Here is a 22,473-nt window from a genome sequence, read left to right on the forward strand (position 1 = left end):
CTAATTACGTGCTTTCAGTTAAATCACGTCATATTTAGTTTCGGTTTTGAGCGTTTTACCGTTTCTGACCACTAAGTGGCAGTATTGGTTTAGAATTTCATTGCTCGGATATTGATTCCTTTATTTGTTCTGATAACTTGATAATTTAATTACTTGAGAGATTTATGTTGGAAACAATGTACTGAGAAAATGTTTGAGTAATAATACTCAGGACATATTGTTAATATATATATCTTTATTCCTTTCTCTTTGTAGACCACACACACACACACACCCGTGCATCTATTCATACAAACCTGTGTACTGCTGTGTTATGTACATATAAAGACTGCCAACAATTAAACCTTGTTTGCTTGGAACTGATCGAATCCTGTGTGTTCTTACCAACACCCCACTGAGGAAGCTAGATTTAAGCCATCACCTAATACAGTCCAACCCTTCCAGTACGACTATCGAACACCTACAAATACTTTATTCTTTTTCCTGTTGGATTTAATATTCTTCCGCCATCTCCTCTTCATCTGTCAGCGGTGCTGGTGTTTGCTGGCCTGAGTAGAAGTAAACTGTTTAATGTCATTACCCTAACTAATAAATGTAACAGGTGGGATCAGAGAACGTTTTATTCTGTGAAAAGAGCATAGACCCTTTTCACATATCCGGGTTTCTCAGAGCGGAAGTCGTCATATTTGGGTTAACTTTTATAGCGGTGAATGAGAGTATACATTAAATATATTTTTTTGTGTCCCCATTTGCTCAAATAGCTTTCAAAAAGAGGGAAAAAATAGAGTGAGATTGATAATGGTAGTGAAAAGAGAGAAAGATGTTCATTTTTATCATCACTCCCATAGACGCTGTACTAGAAACACCCTCACAGCATGAGTCACTTGTTTTTGTATTTGATGCAAAAGTAATATAATACAAAGTATTAGTGTTATAAATGTACAAACATTAAAAAAAATGAAAATACAAAAAACTTTGCAGAAAAACGTTACGATATTGATGATCATTAAAAAGCGTCATCACAGTCTGTGAAAAGGGTCTATATGGGAAAAGCTGCTTCACATTGGACACGGAATTATATTTATTTAATAAGTCAAATATGTCTAAATATTTTTATTAAAAAATGTTTGTAAAGTCATTAAACCTACACCCCTGAACCTTTTATGCTTAAAGCTTTACCTGATTGAATTATGTTTTTATTTTTCATTTTTAGCTGCTGCCACATTCTTTTTTAGCCTTTTGGATACCATGAAAATTAAACTTAATTAAACTAATCAAGAATTAAACTTATGTATGGACCCGGAAGTATGCAAACGTATTTTTGTTGGGTGCTGTTGCCATGGTGAATCATAATCTCGGAGCTCTATTGATCGTGGCTTTTCATAGTTGGGGTGCATGTGCTCAGAGTCAGTCTACTGAGTTGATTGAACCAACTAAATTCAGCTGTTCAGAAACCATCTCAGGGTAAGTAAACTTAGAGTTCAAGTTTAGACTCAGAGTTGGTTGAACCTCCTTATTGAAATGGGCCCCTGGTCGTGCAGCGTCTTGTGAACGAGGTAAATAAATGTTCTCACCACAAAGAGTAGCTACCAAAGTACTGACAGTACACGAAAACACTAAAAGTAGCTTATAATGTTATTACGTTTTTTAATGACACTGACAATAGGCCTATTAAAGATGTCACATGACTGCTAAAGTAGGCAATTTAAAGGACAGTAAAAAATGTTTGAGGAGCTGTCCAGGGGCGTACATTTCATCTAACAGTAAGGGGGACGATAAACATGAAATTTCTCAAGAGCAATTTTTGAAGGGGACACAAATAATACAGCCAAAATCGTACTTGTAACGATATGTGTACCACAAAAAAAAAATATATATATATATATATATAAAACAATTTGTGCTTATTTGGCGTTTTGGTGCACTGAAAAATTATCTAATGTCCGTTTTTCTTTTCTCTGTCATTTTATCTGACCAACAACACAAAGCAATAGTTGTTTAAATATGAGTAGGTTCACCACACAGTCATATTATATAAAATTATCTTGCATCCTCCACATAGTATTTTATACTATGATATTCAGATCTTTACATATTCAACTGCAGCAAGCCCTCTGATCTGCCACTTATCATATTGAGCAAAACCCAACACAGATCTGACAGAGCGCCGTACGTGCGCATATAGCCTACTTTAGGTTTAGAATTAGCGCCAATTCGAGGGTGGATTGCTTGAATTATGGGTTCATTAGTCTATTATTCTTAATGAAAAACACAGCAAGAAAACAGTACAATGACACACTCTCTTAAATAGGCACTTTTACATTTCGCTTTGAAACCAAATCTTCCGCGATCATCTTGTCTGTCAGCTGTTTGCTCTAGTGATGAATGAAATCTGACTCTCGTTCGGCTCGTGCTGTATTGAGCAGACACGTTCAGTTTTTAATTGTTGTGTCTGTTCTCTAACTAAACAAAATTATTTTATTACTATAAAAATGAAAACGACGGTGGCCCGGGGCGGTGCCGCGGTGGGCAAGTGGTATTAACAGTGTTTTGCCTAATCTGTATTAAAGAGAAAAGAGTCAATTCATCTGATGTTTAAAGTGAATAAAATAGCATTGACAGCTTACTGGAGTTTCACAACTGCTGTCTAAAGAGATTAGGTTAGGTGCGCGGTGGATCAAACCACTGTGGGGCAAGGGGGGAGGGGGGACTCAAAATGTTTCTAAACTTAAACACATTTTTTGTCCCGTTTGCTTTTGTATTGTTTTACTACTTACACATTTATTTAAAGTATATATCATTATATTATTGACAATACTCAGCATGGTTTTTTTGGGGGGGGTTGGGGGGTGGGGGGGGGGCAGCCCTCAGATTGGGGGGGTCCTGTTCCCCCTCGTCCCCCCCGTGATTTACGCCCCAGGAGCTGTCATTAATAACGCTTTTAGGCCTATTTGCAGCCCATATTACATTAATATAATATAACTTCCCAATTTTTGAACGTCCAGATTGGGGATGTGTGTATACCTAGGCCTACACTATGCAAATTTGTTACTTTAATGTTTATTTCTGCTTTTGTCGTTTTTTTTTTTTTTTTTTAATTATGCTTCCACATACAAACAAACAAACAAGGTACAAAATAAAATCTCTGAATAACAACATTTGTTCAGCCTTCGGTTGAGCATAGCCAGTAACAAAAAGGAAAAATCACAATAAAATAAACAAACAATTAAAAAAAAAACATAAAACCTACACATTTAAATCAAAATGGGCTTTTTAGATTAATTTATATGCATCAAAAATAGAAATCAATTTGAGGGCTTTCTGGTTTTTAACACATTTTAAAGATATGTACAAGAGTTTAACTTCATTCATCCACTGGTTGGGTTAAATCCAAAGTTGGGTTTAGATTTAAACCATCTGCACTTATTGATGAAAAACTTTCCAAGACATAATAAGAAACTAATAACAAAATCAAACTCTTTGTTTTCCAGACAAACCTAATTAACTTCACAGTGAGGGGTGGGAGGTCAACCTCCCTAGACCATAACCAGTTCTGGAAATTGCATGACCTACTCTGTGCATTAGTTGCTGTTCTCCACTAGATGGCACACATTCTCTTACTGTAACAATAGTAGGAAGATAAATATTTCACCCTAAAACGAAAATTCTCTTAAAACTGTCAAAATATCTGTATGCTGATCTCCTTTTTCCATTCAATTACAGTCATTGGGGACTAAATATTTCAATCATTTTAAAGTACTCAAAAGCAAAAGTATCATTATAGTATCCCACAGAAGAGAGAAAGTAATACTGATTTGTAATGACACAAGGATGAGTAAATAATGACATAACTTGGGTGAACTATTTCTTTAATGATTCAGCTTTTCAATAATTACACTCCAAACTGTTACAGAGCAAAGGCTGGATGTTTGTGTGAAAGTAAACACAGTTTCATTTTTTTTTCAAAAGTGCATTTTAATTTTAAAGAAGATAAAGCAAAGCAATTAAGTGAAACATTGTTAAATGAAACATTAACATAAGCTAAAAGGGTATTTAATGGTGCTTTATTGCTTAAATAAACTTACATAATATATATTCTCTTTTTATAGAAAGATGGATTGATATATAGATAGAATAGATAGATTTGCGGCATCTTCAGGCCTCCATTGACTCAGTTCTCTATCTCCTTCAGACCTGGAGAAAACATGAGATGAGATGAGTTTTTCTTATCAATGCATAAGCATCATATTAAGATGTCATATTAATATAGGGTCGTACCTTTCTTTCTGATTGGAATCCAACGTGCTGTTGGATCAGCACAGTACTTGTCCTTCTCTGTGTAGAATCTGCAGGACAGATATACAGTATCACTGAAATGAACTCAATTTCAGGCATATAAACCTCTGTGAAACTGCACTGTGTGAGAGAGCTTACATCACAGCATCCACACACGGACTCAGAGCATTCTGATGCCTGTATCCAATCAGTTTAACATCAAGAGGGATTCTTCCCTTCGACACCTCCTTACAGCAGGTCACTCCAACTCTAGTGGGCCGACGATCTGAAAGAGAGACAGAGACTGAAATCTCTATCATATGTGCACAATGCATTCTGTACAGTATGTGTGAAAACAAGACGATCTTGATCTTGATAAGGGCTCCATCAAAGAAAACAAAACCCCGCTACAGCTAAACACAATCTACAGTAATAGATTCACTATAATTAAAGAGACAGTCCACCCAAAACTCACCCTGATGTTGTTCCAAACCTGTATGCATTTAATACGATATTTTGAAAAATGTTAATAACCAAACATTTTTGTTTCACATTGACTTCCATTGTATTTTTTTCCACACAATGGAAGTCAATGGGAACAGAAGCTGTTTAGCGTCTAACTTTCTTCAAAATGTCTTCTTTTATCTTCCACAGAAGAAAGCAAGTCAACCACATGAGGATGAGTAAATGATGACAGAATCGTAATTTTTGGGTGGACTATACCTTTGGATTACGAAAGCAGGTTGGTGTGAGTTAAATTGATCATAAATGCGATCAAAAATGCAATAATGTGAGTATAAATGTAAAATAAAAAGTTAATAAAAATAGTCAGATCCATAATAATCAGTTCAAAAGGCTATTATAAAAATACAAATCCAATGATAAAAAAAATCCCCAAACTTACAGTTGCCTTGCTGCCCAGTAACACACACAAGAACCATCATCATCAGAGCTAATTTCCAGCAGAGGTGCATGTTTGCATAAAATATTCAGAAAAGTTGAGGAAAATGTCTGCAGGCTAGATTCTGTTTTGAAGGTGCTATCTAGACTCAAGTCCTTTTATATAGTATTTTTGCGAGACAGGATATTGACTTCCTTTGCATCTCTAACCAGTAAGAGTGGCCTGCAGACCCCATGTGACAAGTTGAATTCATGATCATAGCAGTATTATATCCTGCAAATTTAGGGTTCTTCCTAAGGTTTCTCATAATCGGCAGCAAATGAAGAAACAGTATCATTGACTGTGTGCTGCATGTTTAGTTACTCACAGTTGCCCAGTGCACCAGTGCAGCATCCAATGAGGATCAGAACAGTGACGGTGATGAATCTTGCAGTCCAGGTCATAGCTCTTGGTGTCCAGATCAAAGGTTTTGGTCAGTTAGTTGCAGTTGATTGTCTGGGTGCGTTATTATGAGGAGGTCTTTTAAGACTTGTACGGTAGCAGTCAGATGGAAGTAATGCGTCACAAACTTACCACCACATTTTTGCATTGTGATCATTTACCCTCACAAACATTCACACCTCTCACCCACAATACAGTCAGTTTTACCCGTCAGCATAATTTATGAGAAACCAATATCCCCCCTTAGAAGGTACCTTTAAGGTTTAGAAGTTTAATTTTCTGCAACTGAAACCATACAACTCGAAGCTGCTGTGTTGAGTTTCTGATTAGTGTGTCATTTAGCTATATATTGATATATATTGATATTTTATCAAGAAATACATCATCTATAACTGGGTGTTTCTTCAACTATGAGCAGCTTTTGATTCTGTGGAAAATTTTTTCTCAGAAACATTTCAACCACAAGCCCATTTCCACCACTTCTCACATTATGTATTGTGTTTTATATGAGTTCTAATGTCTGTTAGAGTGAATAAAAATCAACCCCTGGGACATAAAAGCGCCTGAACGTCCAACTATTATGCTTTCAATATTATGTAGATTATAATGACTATGTATCTGTAGTTTTTTGGACAGACATCGATGTTGTGATATATAAAATATGTGTATTTTAAAATGGATCGTTCATAAGGTAATGATTATTTATTGCTTAGCTGGCAAGTATTCCGTGACGTGATTGATGCCCATGAGTGTGTTGTGTCAATGCTTCTAGTTCTAATGTGACCCTGGACCACAAAACCAGTCATAAGGGTACATTTTTTTTAATTGATATGTATACAAAATATGAAATCTGAATAAATAAGCTTTCCATTGATGTATGGTTTGTTGTGATAGGACAACATTTGGCCGAGATACAACTATTTGAAAATCTAAATATTGAGAAAATCGCCTTTAAAGTTGTCCAAATTATGTCCTTAGCAATGCATATTTCTAATAATAATGCATTTTTAAAATATATTTACGGTAGGAAATTTACAAAATATCTTCATGGAACATAATCTTTACTTAATATCCTAATGATTTTTGGCATAAAAGAAAAATGGATAATTTTGATCCATGCAATGTATTGTTGGTTTTTCCACAAATATACCCGTGCGACTATGACTGGTTTTGTGGTCCAGGGTCACATATCATATTCCAACCGATACCCTGCCTAAGTTTTTAACGGATATGGTAATGTGTGTGAGGGGTGAACTGTTTTGGGTTTTTGTTACTCAGAGCCACATTTGGCTTGTCAATGATGTTAGATTTAGGTGTCACAAATTTGTTGACTTTTGACTTTCTTTTTTTTTACCAGGAAATAATGGGTTTTGGTGCACAGTAAAGTAGCTTTTTTTGTCTCTTATAACAAAAATCTTTTTATTTAAACCCATGAAAATGCAGTTATAAAATAAAATATAAAAGAATAGTAAAAACAATTCAAAAATCAAAGTTGTTCCATTATTAACCCATTCGCATTTATTTACTTACTTAATCAGGCTGTGAAGTTTAACCTGAATGACTTAAATTAACATTGTCAATACTCAAGGTCACAGGACGTATCAACTTATTCATGAAAATTAACATTTGATTATGGATGAAATTTACATAAGAAGCACAAGGAAGTGCGACTGCGAAGGAAAGACAATATGCTAAAAAATATGCTAAAAAGAAAAAAGTGTCTTCATTCCTGACAGAGGACCTCTTGCACACTTTCAGAAACATCAACCACATGCAAAACCAGGAGTTGCTGATCATAGTTTATTTGTAGTTTCAGATTGCACTTGTTCATTTTGCATAATCGACTGACAAAAATTCTTACACAAATCAGTCTGAAATTGCATCATCCTTCATGACACATGAGTTAATGACACAAGACCATTACCAGTACACTGAGTGAAATATATTTCAATGTGAAATATAATATATAAGCTAATATTTTATTTAAACAGATTTGTTCTAAAACAGTTTCACTATAATTCAGTTTCTAAATAAATGTAATAAATTAACAACTGTCACCGTCAAACTACATCATATGTATTTAATTTGACAACATATATTTTAAATATTCAAAGTAAACACACCTAATTTACTAACTGTCACTTTAAATATTTTAGAAATACAATAGTGAAATCTTTAAAAAACACATAACTACTTTAAGATGTGTTCTCACTATGAGTTATTTTAGACGTTCATGATTCATGAGCTGTCAGTTGATTGGGTAGATCCTCCCACATGAGTGACATCACTAATAGATGATGTTGTTGGTGGCGTGGAAGTCAGGTTTCTTAGAGATCTACTGTAAATAAATAAATAAATAAATAATGTCAATACAAGATTGCTATAAATATGTAACAATGTGAACTCTTTGTAAGCTTTTATGTTACAAATTTTGTTGCGCTTTACTTTTTGGGTTTAACTTACAGAAACTGCATAACTTTCATCTGCACCTGTCGATTGCTAGGATCACAGCAGAACGCTCCTCGTTCAGTCTCAATGCTGTCAAAGAGAGTGAACATTTGAAAACACTGAAATAAACAATCTGCAATTGTGCATATTTTCCTTAGAGAGAAACTGTGATTCTTACATGATGGCCATCACACATGGAGGATTTTTGTATTGTCTCCTGACACTGATGATTGGTTCAGTCAGCTCTGCTGTGGAGACGGCAGTACAGCATGTTCCCACCTTTTGTTCAGCATCTGCTGAGAGTGAAGAACAAAGTAAACCTCAATATTCTGCATCATTTCATCAGATAGTATAATATACAAACATTTCAAAGCACTTTACCTGTTATAGTCCAGATCACAGATGCAAAAAACACAACAGCCAAACTCCTCATGAGGATCCTTTGTGTCTCCATCGTCACAGTCGATCTTCAGCTCTCACTTCTTGTGTCTGAGAGAATATATTCAAGACTCTAACTAGTTTGCCTTAAATAGTCAATAAAACGGAACTTAAACTGCATGGGCTACATCCTGTCCGTTTATTTTTGTAGATGATTTCATCATTGATGGTTTCATCACCATATCTGACTTTCCTTGTAGGTTAATTTGGGAGTGAACTCATTTGTTGTGGTAGGTGTACATGTCATCTGCTAAATTAATATATGTAAATGTAGTTGGGGATCTCCATTTGATGAACCGTTTGATGATATTTAATTTCTAACCTCGCGGTCAGTCATTTAATTGATATAAATTCGATGTATGCTGAAAAAAGCTTGTTATTTTAAATATTCCAGTGTATCAATAGTGTGTGTTTTTTTTAATTTAGTGATTCAAATATATTTTATCTTGTAACGTTGACCCATTGTCCATTTAAATAAAGCAAAATAGGAAGGAAGAGCTGACATCCTACTGTTGCTTCACCTAAGAGGTTTGTTGGGGGGTTTTGCTAGTCGATGGGATGGGTCAAGTTTTTCCATTTCACAATATTCTCATACTCAGATTCTCCATAACTGTCAAATTCTTATTTATATTATATTATATATATAATATACAGAACAAAAAGTGGTTAGAGTTTAATGAAAATTCTGTCATTATTTAATCACCTACAGTATGTTGTTCCAAACCTGTATAACTTTCATTCTTCTGTGGAACCCAAAAGAAGACAATTTAAAAAAATTGTCTCAGTGTTTTTATTTATTATACAATGGCCAGTGTGGTTTTGGACCCCATTGACTTTCATTGTATTGACAAAAATACATTCTGAAGTTCTTGATGAAATTCACAGATGTATTTTCTCAGTTTGGGAGTGTGTAGTCTAGGATTTAGTCCAATTTTCACATATTACACAATTTATTGAATTAGAGCTGTAGCCTACATATACACTGTAAAAAACAAACAAAAAAACAAATATATATATATATATATATATATATATATATATGATAGTCAGTTCTGACAACATGTCAAAACAAATGACGCAATTTTTTATAAGTTATACAAGATTTAACTCTTTTTTATGTCAGTTTAATGTAATATAAGTTGAAATGACTGAAACATCCAAGTTGATTATACTTAAAAATTGAAGGCAACAACTTTTTCTTCTTCTTTTTTACATTGTACCAATACAGCACAATATGTTTGCATAAACCTTGCAAGAGGTTGTCATATTATATCTAGTTCAAACTTAGTTTTTTTCTCCAAAGTCAATGGCCATTGTTGTTTTGGACCCTATTGACTTTCATTGTATTGACAAAAATACATTCTGAATCCCTCTTCACAAAAGAACGTAATCACGATCATGTTCTGAGGTCATGAATACATGTGCTGAATAATCTGAGAATGTGTTTGTTCTCAGATGCAGAGTACTGACTAAATAAATGAGCATTTTTAGACACATTTGACTGTCATTAGTCTGGAGGAAGATGATGCACAGTTCCCATCATTAGAGTGTTGTAGAGAAATGGAAACGTATGACACTGCTGTTTCATGTGACAGTCAGTGTGTGTGTGTGTGTGTGTGTGTGTTCATCTACTGTGACCTCTGGCTTAAATCTCTGCTTCAGAAACACACGCTACACCCATATTATCCACAAAGACCCTCCCTAGAAGATCTGATGGTTTCAAATCTTTTCGTGAGAATGACGCTAACCTTTCCTCATAGCTGTAGGGCTCAGGCCTTCGATCAAAGGTAAAGACAGCAGAAATCCAGAAACATTATATTGTATTAAATTGGATTTAAAAATTATAATTCCAATATATTTTTTTTATTAAAGTTTACATACGGCATCCAATAAACTTTTGTAAGCTCTTCAAGACATTTAACTGATATGTTTGTTATAATTTAGAGAAAAAAACTGAATATAATAGTCATAAATTAGGAAAATAAATATATGTTACTTTGTTAAATTAAATAAATTAAATATTTTGAACAGCAAAAAACAGTACTTCTTACAACTGTTATATATTAAATTCTAAAAAGTAAATACAGGTTTATAAATTAAGCATTGATAAGACATTGATATCTCAAAAATAAATTAAAACATACAGGAATAACCTGACTTAGACTGCACAGCAGTTAAGCGTGAAAGCAAACCACAGATTGTTTCCTTTGTGAAATATGTTCAACATGTTTTTTCAGCGTAGAAGAGGACGTGTAATAAAGTGTAGCTTGACTTGACTGACACGAATGGAAAAGTCTTGCTGGTGTGGCTGGTGAAGACCAAGTTCTGGGCGAAGTTCGCAGATGCAGTCCCCATGTGTCGTTCAAGATTTAGTCGGAACTTTACATGTTATGCCCATCTATTGAATTAGAACAGAAGAAAATCAGGTTAGGAAGTAGCCCTTTACTTGATACATAAACAGTACATTCTGAGAACCTTGCGAGAAGAGGTTGTCATATGTGACCCTGGACCACAAAAACAGTCATAAGTCGCACGGGTATATTTGTGGCAATAGCCAACAATACATTGTATGGTTCAAAATTATAGATTTTTATTTTATGCCAAAAATCATTAGGATATTAAGCAATGATCATGTTCCATTAAGATATTTTGTACATTTCCTACTGTAAATATATCAAAAAAATATTATTAGTAGTAATATGCATTGCTAAGGACTTAACTTGAAAGGCGATTTTCTAAATATTGATATTTTTTTGCACCCTCAGATTACAGATTTTCCAATAGTTGTATCTCGGCCAAATGTTGTCCTATCCCATCAAAGCATATATTTATTCATATTCATTTATTCATCTTATTTGTTCAAGTTTCAGATGATGTATAAATCTCAATAAAAAAAAAGAACCTTATGACTGGTTTTGTGGTCCAGGGTCAAAATTTATATCCAGTTTAGCTGTTCTGTATTACTCCTTACACACTCAGGACACCCCCCCCCCCCCCACCCAAAAATGTACATCTGTAAATTCTAACCTCTTTTAGAATATTGATCCTTTTATTGAGCTGTGGAGCCTTAGGATTAATGCAGTACATCCTATCACTTGTATCAGTAAACCTGTAAAAATGAAAGGGAGAAATGTGTTTATTACCGCATATGTACTGCATATATTGACACAATAAAATGCTCTTTGACAAAGAGTTCACAAGCAAGCAGTTTCTTTGAATGTTATTGGACTGACTTACGCTACGGCTTCAACACATTTGCCTTTTGCTGGTAGGCGTTTGCAACTTTTGATTTGGATACTTGGATCTGGCAACTTCTGCACAGCTTTGCAGCAATTTGTATGTTTACGGTCATGAGAGATCACTGCAAAACAGACAGAAAAACATCCGTAAATTAATAGGTTGGTTCTTTATGTTGTTTAATTGCATAAATAACACTGTTCAAAGTCTTAACACTTGAACAAAAAAATAAGCCCATCTTTTTTTCCATTTAAAAATATGTAAGAATCCTTCAAATCTGCACAAGACATTAAGACTTGTTTTTAGGGAAAATATGTTAAGTAAATTTTTCTTAACCCATTGGCAAATTATTTTTCTTTTTTTAAGCATAAATCTTTAAGAATTTAGTGAGGTTTATGCTTAAAAACATAAACATGTTTCCAATCTGATAAGAAAAATAACCCCTTTTCCCCCTTAAATATTAAGTGGAAATGTTAATTTTTATGCGAAATGTAGAGCAATGAGAAAAGGATACTCACCTCCTGATGTAAACGCACAGAGGAGCAAAGCCAAACAAGTCAAAACGATCATTTTATGAGATGCTGAGTACAGGTGCATGATTTCTGAGGGATCCTGTGTGCTGTGTAATTCCACAAACGATACTGCTCTTGGGCCGCTGTTGCTTTTTATGTCCTCAGAAAAAGGGAAGTATTGTCTTTGTTCATGCTTCTTATGAATAAAGCGAATGGAATAACTTACGCCATGGTTAATCACTCGGCTACATGACTTGCACAAAAATGACTGATGCTTTTTCTTACGATTAACATTTGCAGTTTTCTGAGTTGTTGCTTCACAGCGAGATTAGCCAAATGTTTTAATTTTTTGATATGACAAATCAAGGATGTCATGAAGGATTTGAGAGCATCATGTGTAGGGTTTCTCTGAAATGTGTCATTGGACAAGCCTCAAATCAGGACACGTGAAAGGGATGTAAAATACAGGACTGAATAATGGGACATCAAGTCACCCTAGTCGTATGATGCTCTGTCACTGTTCACAAGAATGATTTAATCAGAGGAAAAGCTTGATAATGAAGTAACTGCACATATTAGCCTGGTTCTGTCAACACTGCATTGGCTCCCTATTGAACATCGTATACATTTTAAAATCTTGCTAATTACTTAAAAAGCACTAAATGGCTTAGCTCCCCAGTCCTTGAACGAGCTCTTAAAGCATTATACTCCCTCACATCTATTGCAGTCTCAAAATTCTGGCCAGTTGATAATACCTAGAACAGGGGTCTCAAACTCATTTTACCTGGGGGCCGCTGGAGGTAGACTCTGGGTCAGGCTGGGCCGCATCAAGTATTCCGCATAAAAAGTGTTTCAAATATTCCAAAAAAAAGTAGCACAACTGATACAATCTTCACAATCTTTATTATTAACAGTTCTTCAACATGAATGCTTCTTCTGAACATGAACTGTTCCTCTGAATTTGAACTAAATAACGCCTATAGAAATTAAAACATGTAATATGAAATAATGAATTATTTTTATTTTATTTTAAAAAATAGACTAATTCACAGCAAGGCCGTAACCAGGTCAAACAGAACAGTGAGCGAAATTCTAGGTCTAATTCTAGTTGGGAAATAATCTTTTTGGGACTATTTGTAAACAATATTTGCATTAATTTGCGTCAAATATATTATACGTCCCGATATTCTTCGCATGAGTGAGTGAGTGAATAAATACATAGATTGGCTGAATACTTTAGAATTCTCTAGTGGTCTGGTGGAAGAATTTTGGTCAACCGTGTCAAAGGTTCCGGGTTCTAATCTGCTCTCATATAGTTTTTCTTCATTAAAATCAAAGATGTTCATCAATGATTGTATAATAAGGCCATGGACACGTTTGCATTTTGTTTTGTGATTTCACCGGAAAGAATAGTCTCTCTCAGCAACGGCATTAAGCGATAGATTGACGCACTCGTCTGTGTGTGAAGACTGTGCAGTGTGCACAAGCCAAAAGAGAACGTAAACCCCGCCTACTTTGATTTGATTGGCCATCTCAATCATTTTGACATTGACGAGTGCTGTTAGACCACATTCGTCTGATCAGCTTCGTCTGTTCCAGTCAATCACGCGGTGTCAACCAATTATACTGCATGAGGGAGGGGCGAGCCAACTCTCTCTCTCTCTCGCACACACACACACACACACACACACACAAAGGAGGCAGCAAGCGCGGCAAGCGCTGCACACGCAACGACTCCGCAAAAAGGTGCTTTTCAGAGCAACGCGCGGGCCGCACTAACACTAAACTTTGATGTCAAGAAGGGCACAAAATATCATCCTGCGGGCCGCGAGTTTGAGACCCCTGACCTAGAATATCAAAATCAACTGCTGGCGCTCAATCTTTTTCCTATTTAACACCTAAACTTTGGAACAGTCTTCCTAGCATTTTTCGGGAAGCAGACACTCTGTCAGTTTAAATCTAGACTAAAACACTCTTTACTATGGCATAGACATAGAACATCACATAGATTATCAATTTATATGATTTAAATATGTTAATTGATTGTTAGGCTGCATTAACTAGGTCTGCCAGAACCGGGAACACTTCCCATAACACCTGATGTACTCGTTACATCATGCTCCGAGACACGACCACAATGCAGCCCTGAAGTGTCGACAGAGACTGCGTCAACTAGACTTTACCCTGTGAAGGCCTCCTTCCCTACCTTCCAGATAAAAACACGTATTCAAACGCGCTTGCCTATAGGCTAAACACTAGGGGTGTAACGGTACACGTATTCGTACCGAACCTTTTCGGTACAGGGCTTTCCGTTCAGTGCACGTGTGTACCGAACGGTTCCGAATGCAAGTTAACAGTAGGCTTGTTTTAAGCGCGGAACACACTTCAATCCGAATTCCCACACGAACATATATTAAGTATTCAGTCCATTTTACCATGAAATTCAAATGATAAAAGTCGTTTTGACGCTCTTTAATGTGACGTGACTGATCACTGTATAGGCAACGTCAGTTCAAGCGGCGCGCGAGTGAATGTCAGGAGTTTGGTTTGATTCGTCTTGTTTTCCTTCTCTCTGTACTGCTTGTTTGCTTTCTCACAGCTGTCTGCTATCTTAATCAGCGGTCGCGCACCGCGCCTCTAACACCTGTTCCTCCTTTTACTTGATCATCTTGCTATTTAGTTCTCATGCTATCTCTTCTCGTTGTCGGGTTATTGTCTGGTCATGCATGTCTGTTACTTATGCCTTGTCATTGTCCTGTTCGTCTAGTTCTGTTTCTGTGTGTGTGTGTGTGTGTGTGTGTGTGTGTGGACTGGTAATCCTGACGTTATGGGGACAAAATGTCCCCACAAAGATGGCAATATCCGAAATCCTCGTCCTTGTGGGGACATTTTTAGGTCCCCATGAGGAAAACATCTTATAAATCAGACTAAGTGATGTTTATTGAAAATGTAAAAATGCAGAATGTCTCCTGTGATGGGTAGGTTTAGGGGCAGTGTAGGGGGATAGAATATACGGTATGTACGATAAAAACCATTACGCCCATAAAACACGAGAACCCAACATGTGTGTGTGTCTTAGGGCTGTCAAAATTGCTCAAAAATGACGTTCGAATATTCCCTCTAAAAAAAGCACGAATATTCGAACTATTCGAACATCTGGTTGCGCATTTTATCAATGACGCGCATTACGTCAATAACAGGACAAATGAATACAAAGACACATAACTACTTATATAGGTAGTCTATTTAAGTTTAAACATATTTGACAACGTATTACCTACACAAAAACAATAAATATCGTCACCTGTGTACATTAGCCCACTTCTTCTCCACGCTTTTCCTGATAGTTTATAGAACAATTACTCCGAGTCGCCATCTGTCGTTTCAAAGAAAAGCACAACGGCGAGCGCGTCAAGTATAAACGCCTCGTCCGTTTGGGGAGGAGCGCGCGCAGTCAGTGGAGGCTTCAGGCACAGGCTTCAGGCGCACTAGCACACACTCGCAAAGCAGACAGCCACGCCTCTACTACCGCGGGCGTTTTTCCCCCCACATTTTTTTATTTATTCGAATATTATTTTTCACCTTCGAAATTCGTTTTTTAAAAACTATTCGAATATATATTCGAATTTAGAATATTCGTTGACAGCCCTAGTGTGTCTGTGGGTAGGTTTAGGGGTAGGGGCAGTGTAGGGGGATAGAATGAAATGGCGTTGATAAACATGCTAAAAACCGATTATGCGTCTTGATAGCAAGCCAAAATGGCATACGAATTGGCGTGCCATTTCATGAGACCAGTGTGTCCTAAAGAAACATGAATTAATATCTCTTACGGTATGTTGAGGATACATTACAACTTACTGAAACATATCATATGTCGTGCCTAATCGCTCAATCGGTATTTCAACTGTGGAAAGACAATAAAACAGCTTGTAAACAATGTCAAGTAGCATTACATTTACATCAGAAGTCATTCAGAGTGCACAGCTGTTAGTTCACTAGAGAGATGAACTCTTTTACTAAATATATGCACTATATTACCCAATATATTAATTATATTCTAATTATAGTTTATTTATTGTATGTTTAAATTAATCTGTCATGAAAATGACAGCCACTGTGTTTAAATGATTATATTTCAACAACAAATTGGAGAAAAAAGAAGGTATGTACCTAAGCGTCAGTTTTGTGCACCGTTACACCCCTAATAAACACGTAATGCTTGCATACATGCTGTTGCCGTTTTCGCAGATTTGCCTTTTTTGGGGTTTGCGCAGTAATGATTATGGTATAGTTTCAAAACTATTTCAAAACCTATTTCATTGATGGCGTTCTCCAGCCACCAAGTGCTGTTGCCGTGTGGATGGGCGTCCGGTACGCATTGGGGGGTTTTCTGTTTTAGTTGAGGATGGTGTTGTTTAAGTGGCACCAAATTAAATAACTAATCAGTTTTTACAACAGAAATTAATCAATCAAAAACTTGCTTTAGCTTTTCTTCTAAAGCAAAACAAATGTCCTATTATCACTGTAAAGCTGCTTTGAAGCTATCTGTGTTGTAAAAAGCACTATATAAATTAAGGTGACTTGACTTGACTTGTATCAAAACAGATCAACAAGTGATATTATTACATTATACGATTAAAAACAAATATTAATTAAACACTATATGCAACTAGAACATCAGTATTACAAAAGAAAAGGAAAGGGAAACTAATAAAAATTTGACTGTAAGTGTCTGCGGCTGGTGTGACATCAAACCACAACATGCTTCCTTTGTGCAAAATGTTCAAATGCAAAAAGTGCCACATGCAAAAATGTTGCAGGCATTGGCATATACTTTTTTTTTTTTCAGAATAAAACATGATGGGTAATATACTATCAAATCATTATTTTGGCCAACAGAAATCTTAATTTGTAATTTAATAAATATTTTTGGGTTTTAGGACTTTTCATTTGTTCGTTGTTGAATATTTTTAAAACAGCGAGTTTTAAGTTAAAGGTAAAGTTTAAAATGAACAACATTTAAATAATGAGTACATACATCATTCCTTCTTTCAAAATGTGTTTTTGTCTTAGTCTGATTCACTATGGTACACCTGTTAAAAACGTTTAAATTTTAGACCTGACGGGATGATTTTCACAGGAAATTACGTTCATACGTCACTCGCCTGTGTGTGTTTAGTCATATCCGTATATAGAGAATATATATGCTCCGGCTACTTTGACGCTTGTATGGTGTGGGAGTGGCATAGGTTAGTTGTCACAATGAGTTAGAAAGGTTGACATGGATCACGTGTAGGCATGTGCCGGTATCAAATTTTCATGTTGCGATTAATTGCTGAAGCTTTTATCACGGTATACGGTATTATCACGATATTGAAATAAGTTGCAAAAAAAGTGTTGTCATAGAGACAGAGCGACACGCATCATAATCTGAAGACCACGCCCACCGGGGGGGAAAACAATCAATCCGTCTCCATTGACTTTGCATTGCGGGAGGCTGCCTTCTTGTCATTTCGGACTTATAACAAAAAACTGAACAATGTATAAAAGCTGATATGTGACAAAGTGTACTGCAAACAAGCTAAACAAAACCCAGAAGCAAAAACCCAGACGTTTTTATAAGCTGTTTACCCAAAAAACGAGCGTTTAAGGACAAAAAAGTGGATTCAGGCCATTGAGACAGCGCGCGACGGGTCATATTACACTGAGAACTACGGCGACTAGAGGGGAATGCAATCAGCCACTGTAAATATCATATATAAAACGGACATTTGGATATTTGACTTAACAGTGACAAAATATTTACTGCACACATAGACATATTGAGGCATACTGAGTGTCAGGATCCCAAAATTGACCCATTCTTCCTGCTGAAGCTTCACTTCGTATTGCCTGTATCCACTTTTATCTTCTTAAACGCTTGTTTTTTTTGGGTCGACAGCTTATAAAAACTTATTTCTGTGTTTTTAGCTTGTTTGCTGTACACCTTGTCACATATCAGCTTTTAGACATTGTTCTGTTTTTTGTTATAAGTCCGAAATGACAATGAGGCAGCCTCACGCAATGCAAAGTCAATGGAGAGCGTTGGATTGTCAACCCCCCCCCCACCCCCCCGGTGTGGGCTATATATATACTATTAACCTGTATACTATAACAGGTTAAATCACTTTCTTATAACAAAAGAACCAAACATTTAAATACAATAAAGCAATACACAAAAATGTATAAAGTAAACAAATATTTAAAACAGATTAAAGTGCAAAATAATTATAAAGAAGACTAGGTATGCTGAAATGTACATTTAACTAAGACTAATACATGCTTTAGAAGTATTTTTCATTGTTAGTTTGTTAATGAAGGAACTAATGTTAAATACTGGAGCCTTGTAAAGTGTGTGTGATTGAACAACAGTCAGAACATATTCAAGGGAATGTAATTTAGTCCAGATTAAAATATAAAATGCAAGTTTGAAAATGAATAGCCTTAAGTCTTTAAGTATTATGTATTAGGTTGTGATTACTGGGAAAACGGCTGCATTTCTGCTGTTCCGTCAGCGCCCTCTGCTGTCGAAGAATGAATGTGCACTTCAGCGGGTCTCCTCATTCCGCCATGTGCTCGGCTCATGCACGGTCTATTTACATCATTGCGCGTTCCTCTTGGTCTATTTTTACATAATTGCGCGTTCCTCTTTGACGTGTTTTTCATTTTAAACGGTTGATGGGTAAAGTATTCTTAAAATTCATTCTAAAAATCTGAATAATTCGTAATAAATAATTATTCACGGTATTTTGAAGTGCCCACGATAACAATATTGTGCATGTTCATTATTGCGGTATATCGTATTACCGTTTACCGGCACATGTCTAATCACGTGAAATCTCGAAACTAAATCTTGAGCAGAGGAGAGTCAGTGGCAAAAGGAGAACGCGACTGGGCTCGTAATAAAACATGAATCAACATTGGCTTAGCTTTTCGGAGATGGCGAGAACTGAGGGATTTGAAATGTAAAAGTGTTTCAGAGATGGCATTTTATTACTCACCAGGTGAGTAAGGTATTTTACTGAACAGATCAATTGCAATTTGTGTTACGCAGCACATTTGAGCTTCCGCAAGAACCAATGAGGTTCATTCTTGTGTTACGCAGCACGTTTGAGCTTCTGTTAGAACCAATGAGGTTCATTCTTGTGTTACACAGCACGTTTGAGCTTCTGTAAGAACCAATGAGGTTCATTCTTGTGTTACGCAGCACGTTTGAGCTTCAGCAAGAACCAATGAGGTTCATTCTCGTGTTAGGCAGCACGTTTGAGCTTCCGCAAGAAACAATGAGGTTCATTCTCGTGTTACGTAGCACGTTTGAGCTTCAGCAAGAACCAATGAGGTTCATTCTTGTGTTACGCAGCACATTTGAGCTTCAGCAAGAAACAATGAGGTTCATTCTTGTGTTACGCAGCACATTTGAGCTTCAGCAAGAAACAATGAGGTTCATTCTTGTGTTAAGCAGCACGTTTGAGCTTCCGTAGGAACCAATGAGGTTCATTCTCGTGTTACGCAGCACGTTTGAGCTTCCGTAGGAACCAGTGAGGTTCATTCTCGTGTTACGCAGCACGTTTGAGCTTCCGCAAGAACCAGTGAGGTTCATTCTTGTGTTATGCAGCACGTTTGAGCTTCAGCAAGAACCAATGAGGTTCATTCTCGTGTTACGCAGCACGTTTGAGCTTCCTCAAGAACCAATGAGGTTCATTCTCGTGTTACGCAGCACGTTTGAGCTTCCGCAAGAACCAGTGAGGTTCATTCTCGTGTTACGCAGCACGTTTGAGCTTCCGCAAGAACCAGTGAGGTTCATTCTTGTGTTATGCAGCACGTTTGAGCTTCAGCAAGAACCAATGAGGTTCATTCTCGTGTTACGCAGCACGTTTGAGCTTCCTCAAGAACCAATGAGGTTCAATGCAGTTCTGTTTTTTAACCGCTAGAGGACCAAAAGTTACATAGTGTACCTTTTTAAAAAGAGTTTAGCCAGCTGCTGAATAATAGGCCATCTGTTCCGGCCAGTAGGTGGGATGGTTAAATATGAAACTACCCTTAAAAACAAAGGTTCCAAAAGGGGGTTTCATTAAAAAAAGGAAAATTTTTGGTTTCTGAAAATGCCTTTTAGTTAATAGTTTTTAAAAGAACCATGTTTCCATCAGTTTTAAAAATCTAAAGAACCTTTTTTAACTGTGAAGAACCTTGAATGCAAAGGTTCCATGGATGTTAAAGTTTCTTCATGGAGTATGATATACTTTTATGTATTTGAAAAAGAATTCCAAGTTACTGTTTAGTTACTCAGAATAAGCCTTTGTGACAACATTCATGTGACAACTAGCCCCGGTCTTCAGAATACATCATTGCCTTTTTTGGTAAGTAAATATTTGTAACGTGTTGACCACAAGGGCTGGTCTGTGAATTTCACAACTCACACCCTCCTTCCCTTTTAACATATGTAACAAGGGAATATACCACGTACTGAATTAGCAATAAGTGCAATATATTCCAGCCAAGTTATTTTTATTTGTGGTGGACATTTATAGTCCAAGGGTGTTTGAGGCTTTAGTCACAGTCCGGACAGGAAATCCCCATAGTCATATTACAGCAGAGTCATGGATAGTTTTAAAAGTTTCTACATCTTTCCTCTACGTAATTTTGGTACTATCACGGTTTCAACCAGTTTAGAAACGTGAGAGGCTATTTTTTCCACCTCATTGACTTTGTGTGGCTTACAGATTAGCCACAATGCCAACATGCAGTATCTTTTTTAGTAGATTGGGGAGTTGTGATTAATGGTCATGGAATTTTATTGGTTATTGTCTGATATTAGAGATTGTTTAAAAATTATGTTGGCCTATATTGGATATTTAATTGTGCTAATGCATTTTCTACATTTAGATGAACATTCCTTGTTTTCATTTAAAATTCAGGAGGAATGTCAGGAGGTACATATGAGTCATTAGATTTGGACATTGGTGAACTTAGTCCACTTGCTAAGCTCTATGTAAAAAATGTAGGTGTTATTATGGACAGTGGTTTTAAACTGGACAAACAGATTAACTTGGTAGTTAAATCTATTTTTTTTTTCAAATGAGACAACTTCAAGGTGAAATCTTTTCTGTCTTTTAAAGACTTGTGCATATTTTTATTTCAACTCGGATTATTGTAATGGCCTCTATATTGACATTAGTCAGGCCTCTCTCTCCAGACTGCAGATGGTACAGAACGTGGCAGCTCGCTTGTTGACGGGTACACAAAAGCGGGAACATATTGCCCCTATTCTCACCTCTCTTCACTGGTTACCTGTCCAGTTCAGGATTCATTGTAAGATTTTGGTGTTTGTTTTTAAATCTCTTAATGGTTTAGCACCTAAATATCTCTCAGACCTGATAAAGCCTTATGCTCCGCTAAGGGCTCTAAGGTCCACTGACCATTTGCTCTTAGTTGTTCCATGGGCAAAGTTGAAGAGCAGGGGTGATTGAGTATTTGCTGTGGCAGCCCCCGAAGCTCTGGAATAGTTTGCCCCTTTATATTAGACGGGCTCACACTTGCTGTCTTTAAATCTAGCCTAAAAACGTATTTTTATAGTCTGGCATTTGACACTATCTGAGAGCTGCTTTCTTATTGTTTAATTGTGTTTTGTTTCTTTTCCTTTGTTAGTGATTGTTTGTATTATTGATATTTTAGTCTATGTGTGTACAGCACTTTGATAAACACCTGCTGCTTTTAAAAAGTGCTTTATAAATAAACTTTGACTTTGACTTTAAAATCACATTGCCCCGAAGAGAATACGGTATAAAAATATGAGATGGGAGAAAGAAATATCAATGTTTTTCCGTTCAACTGAACTTTTGCATTCCTCTTAGAATCTTTTTGCTTGCTTGCAAAAGGATTGATACATGCTGTATTTTTCCTCCCACTTCATATTTTTCCATCACAGAGTTTTTGGGACTTTTTTCCACTGTAAATATAAATGTAACCCAGCAAATCTCCCAAGTGAATATATATTTTTCATACTATACATTATATGTTATGTTGTCATGCCTAAATTAACGTGTAGCATTTAAAATGATTGATTTAAATTTTTAAGTGCTTTATTTTACATTTATTTAGACAAATTCTTTCTGTCTGGACATCATGAAGCATCGCAGTTGCGCCGTCCACTATGACACACTATATGAGATAAAACGATCATTT

At 36.2% G+C, this 22,473-nt stretch overlaps 3 protein-coding genes across 5 annotated transcripts; all 3 read right to left on the reverse strand.

The window, feature by feature from the left end:
• Positions 1-3,852: 3,852 nt before the first annotated feature.
• Positions 3,853-5,726, reverse strand: ccl34b.4 (chemokine (C-C motif) ligand 34b, duplicate 4). Of its 2 annotated transcripts, none has more exons than XM_079806525.1 (4): positions 5,544-5,726; positions 4,435-4,561; positions 4,279-4,346; positions 3,853-4,194 (listed from the first exon to the last, which is right to left on the reverse strand). In XM_079806525.1, exons 1-4 carry the CDS (start codon positions 5,617-5,619, stop codon positions 4,172-4,174), a joined length of 294 nt encoding a protein of 97 aa, XP_079662651.1. In that variant the 5' UTR covers positions 5,620-5,726; the 3' UTR covers positions 3,853-4,171. The 2 variants fall into 2 exon arrangements, with proteins under 2 accessions (XP_079662651.1, XP_079662652.1); XM_079806526.1 differs by lacking the exon at positions 5,544-5,726 and adding an exon at positions 5,180-5,340.
• Positions 5,727-7,399: 1,673 nt separating this feature from the next.
• LOC307119320 (uncharacterized protein) lies at positions 7,400-8,566 on the reverse strand. 2 transcript variants are annotated; one of them, XM_079805532.1, is made up of 4 exons: positions 8,447-8,566; positions 8,244-8,358; positions 8,081-8,155; positions 7,400-7,955 (listed from the first exon to the last, which is right to left on the reverse strand). In XM_079805532.1, exons 1-4 carry the CDS (start codon positions 8,517-8,519, stop codon positions 7,856-7,858), a joined length of 363 nt encoding a protein of 120 aa, XP_079661658.1. In that variant the 5' UTR covers positions 8,520-8,566; the 3' UTR covers positions 7,400-7,855. The 2 variants fall into 2 exon arrangements, with proteins under 2 accessions (XP_079661658.1, XP_079661657.1); XM_079805531.1 differs by having other exon boundaries at positions 7,406-7,955; positions 8,244-8,361; positions 8,447-8,564.
• Positions 8,567-10,323: 1,757 nt separating this feature from the next.
• On the reverse strand, positions 10,324-12,374 carry LOC307119334 (uncharacterized protein). Its single transcript, XM_079805556.1, has 4 exons — positions 12,259-12,374; positions 11,741-11,864; positions 11,531-11,612; positions 10,324-10,901 (listed from the first exon to the last, which is right to left on the reverse strand). The coding sequence occupies exons 1-4, from the start codon at positions 12,335-12,337 to the stop codon at positions 10,866-10,868; spliced, it is 321 nt and encodes a 106-aa protein (XP_079661682.1). The 5' UTR covers positions 12,338-12,374; the 3' UTR covers positions 10,324-10,865.
• Positions 12,375-22,473: the final 10,099 nt, after the last annotated feature.

The sequence above is a fragment of the Gobio gobio genome (genome assembly GCF_949357685.1).
Source record: "Gobio gobio genome assembly, chromosome: 23".
NCBI classification, from domain to species: Eukaryota; Metazoa; Chordata; class Actinopteri; order Cypriniformes; family Gobionidae; genus Gobio; species Gobio gobio.

What these genes read in the sequence shown, in the direction of transcription:
- ccl34b.4 (XM_079806525.1), bottom strand. Translation starts at nt 5,619, where the DNA reads ATGACCTGGACTGCAAGATTCATCACCGTCACTGTTCTGATCCTCATT. An exon ending in CACTGGTGCACTGGGCAACT is followed by an intron (nt 4,562 to 5,543) that starts GTGAGTAACTAA and finishes TCTCTCTTTCAG; the next exon opens with ATCGTCGGCCCACTAGAGTT. An exon ending in CCGTGTGTGGATGCTGTGAT is followed by an intron (nt 4,347 to 4,434) that starts GTAAGCTCTCTC and finishes TCTGTCCTGCAG; the next exon opens with ATTCTACACAGAGAAGGACA.
- LOC307119320 (XM_079805531.1), bottom strand. Translation starts at nt 8,519, where the DNA reads ATGGAGACACAAAGGATCCTCATGAGGAGTTTGGCTGTTGTGTTTTTT. An exon ending in TGTGATCTGGACTATAACAG is followed by an intron (nt 8,362 to 8,446) that starts GTAAAGTGCTTT and finishes CTTCACTCTCAG; the next exon opens with CAGATGCTGAACAAAAGGTG. An exon ending in ATGAAAGTTATGCAGTTTCT is followed by an intron (nt 7,956 to 8,080) that starts GTAAGTTAAACC and finishes ATTTATTTACAG; the next exon opens with TAGATCTCTAAGAAACCTGA.
- LOC307119334 (XM_079805556.1), bottom strand. Translation starts at nt 12,337, where the DNA reads ATGCACCTGTACTCAGCATCTCATAAAATGATCGTTTTGACTTGTTTG. An exon ending in AAATGTGTTGAAGCCGTAGC is followed by an intron (nt 11,613 to 11,740) that starts GTAAGTCAGTCC and finishes TCATTTTTACAG; the next exon opens with GTTTACTGATACAAGTGATA. An exon ending in GGATCAATATTCTAAAAGAG is followed by an intron (nt 10,902 to 11,530) that starts GTTAGAATTTAC and finishes CTAATTCAATAG; the next exon opens with ATGGGCATAACATGTAAAGT.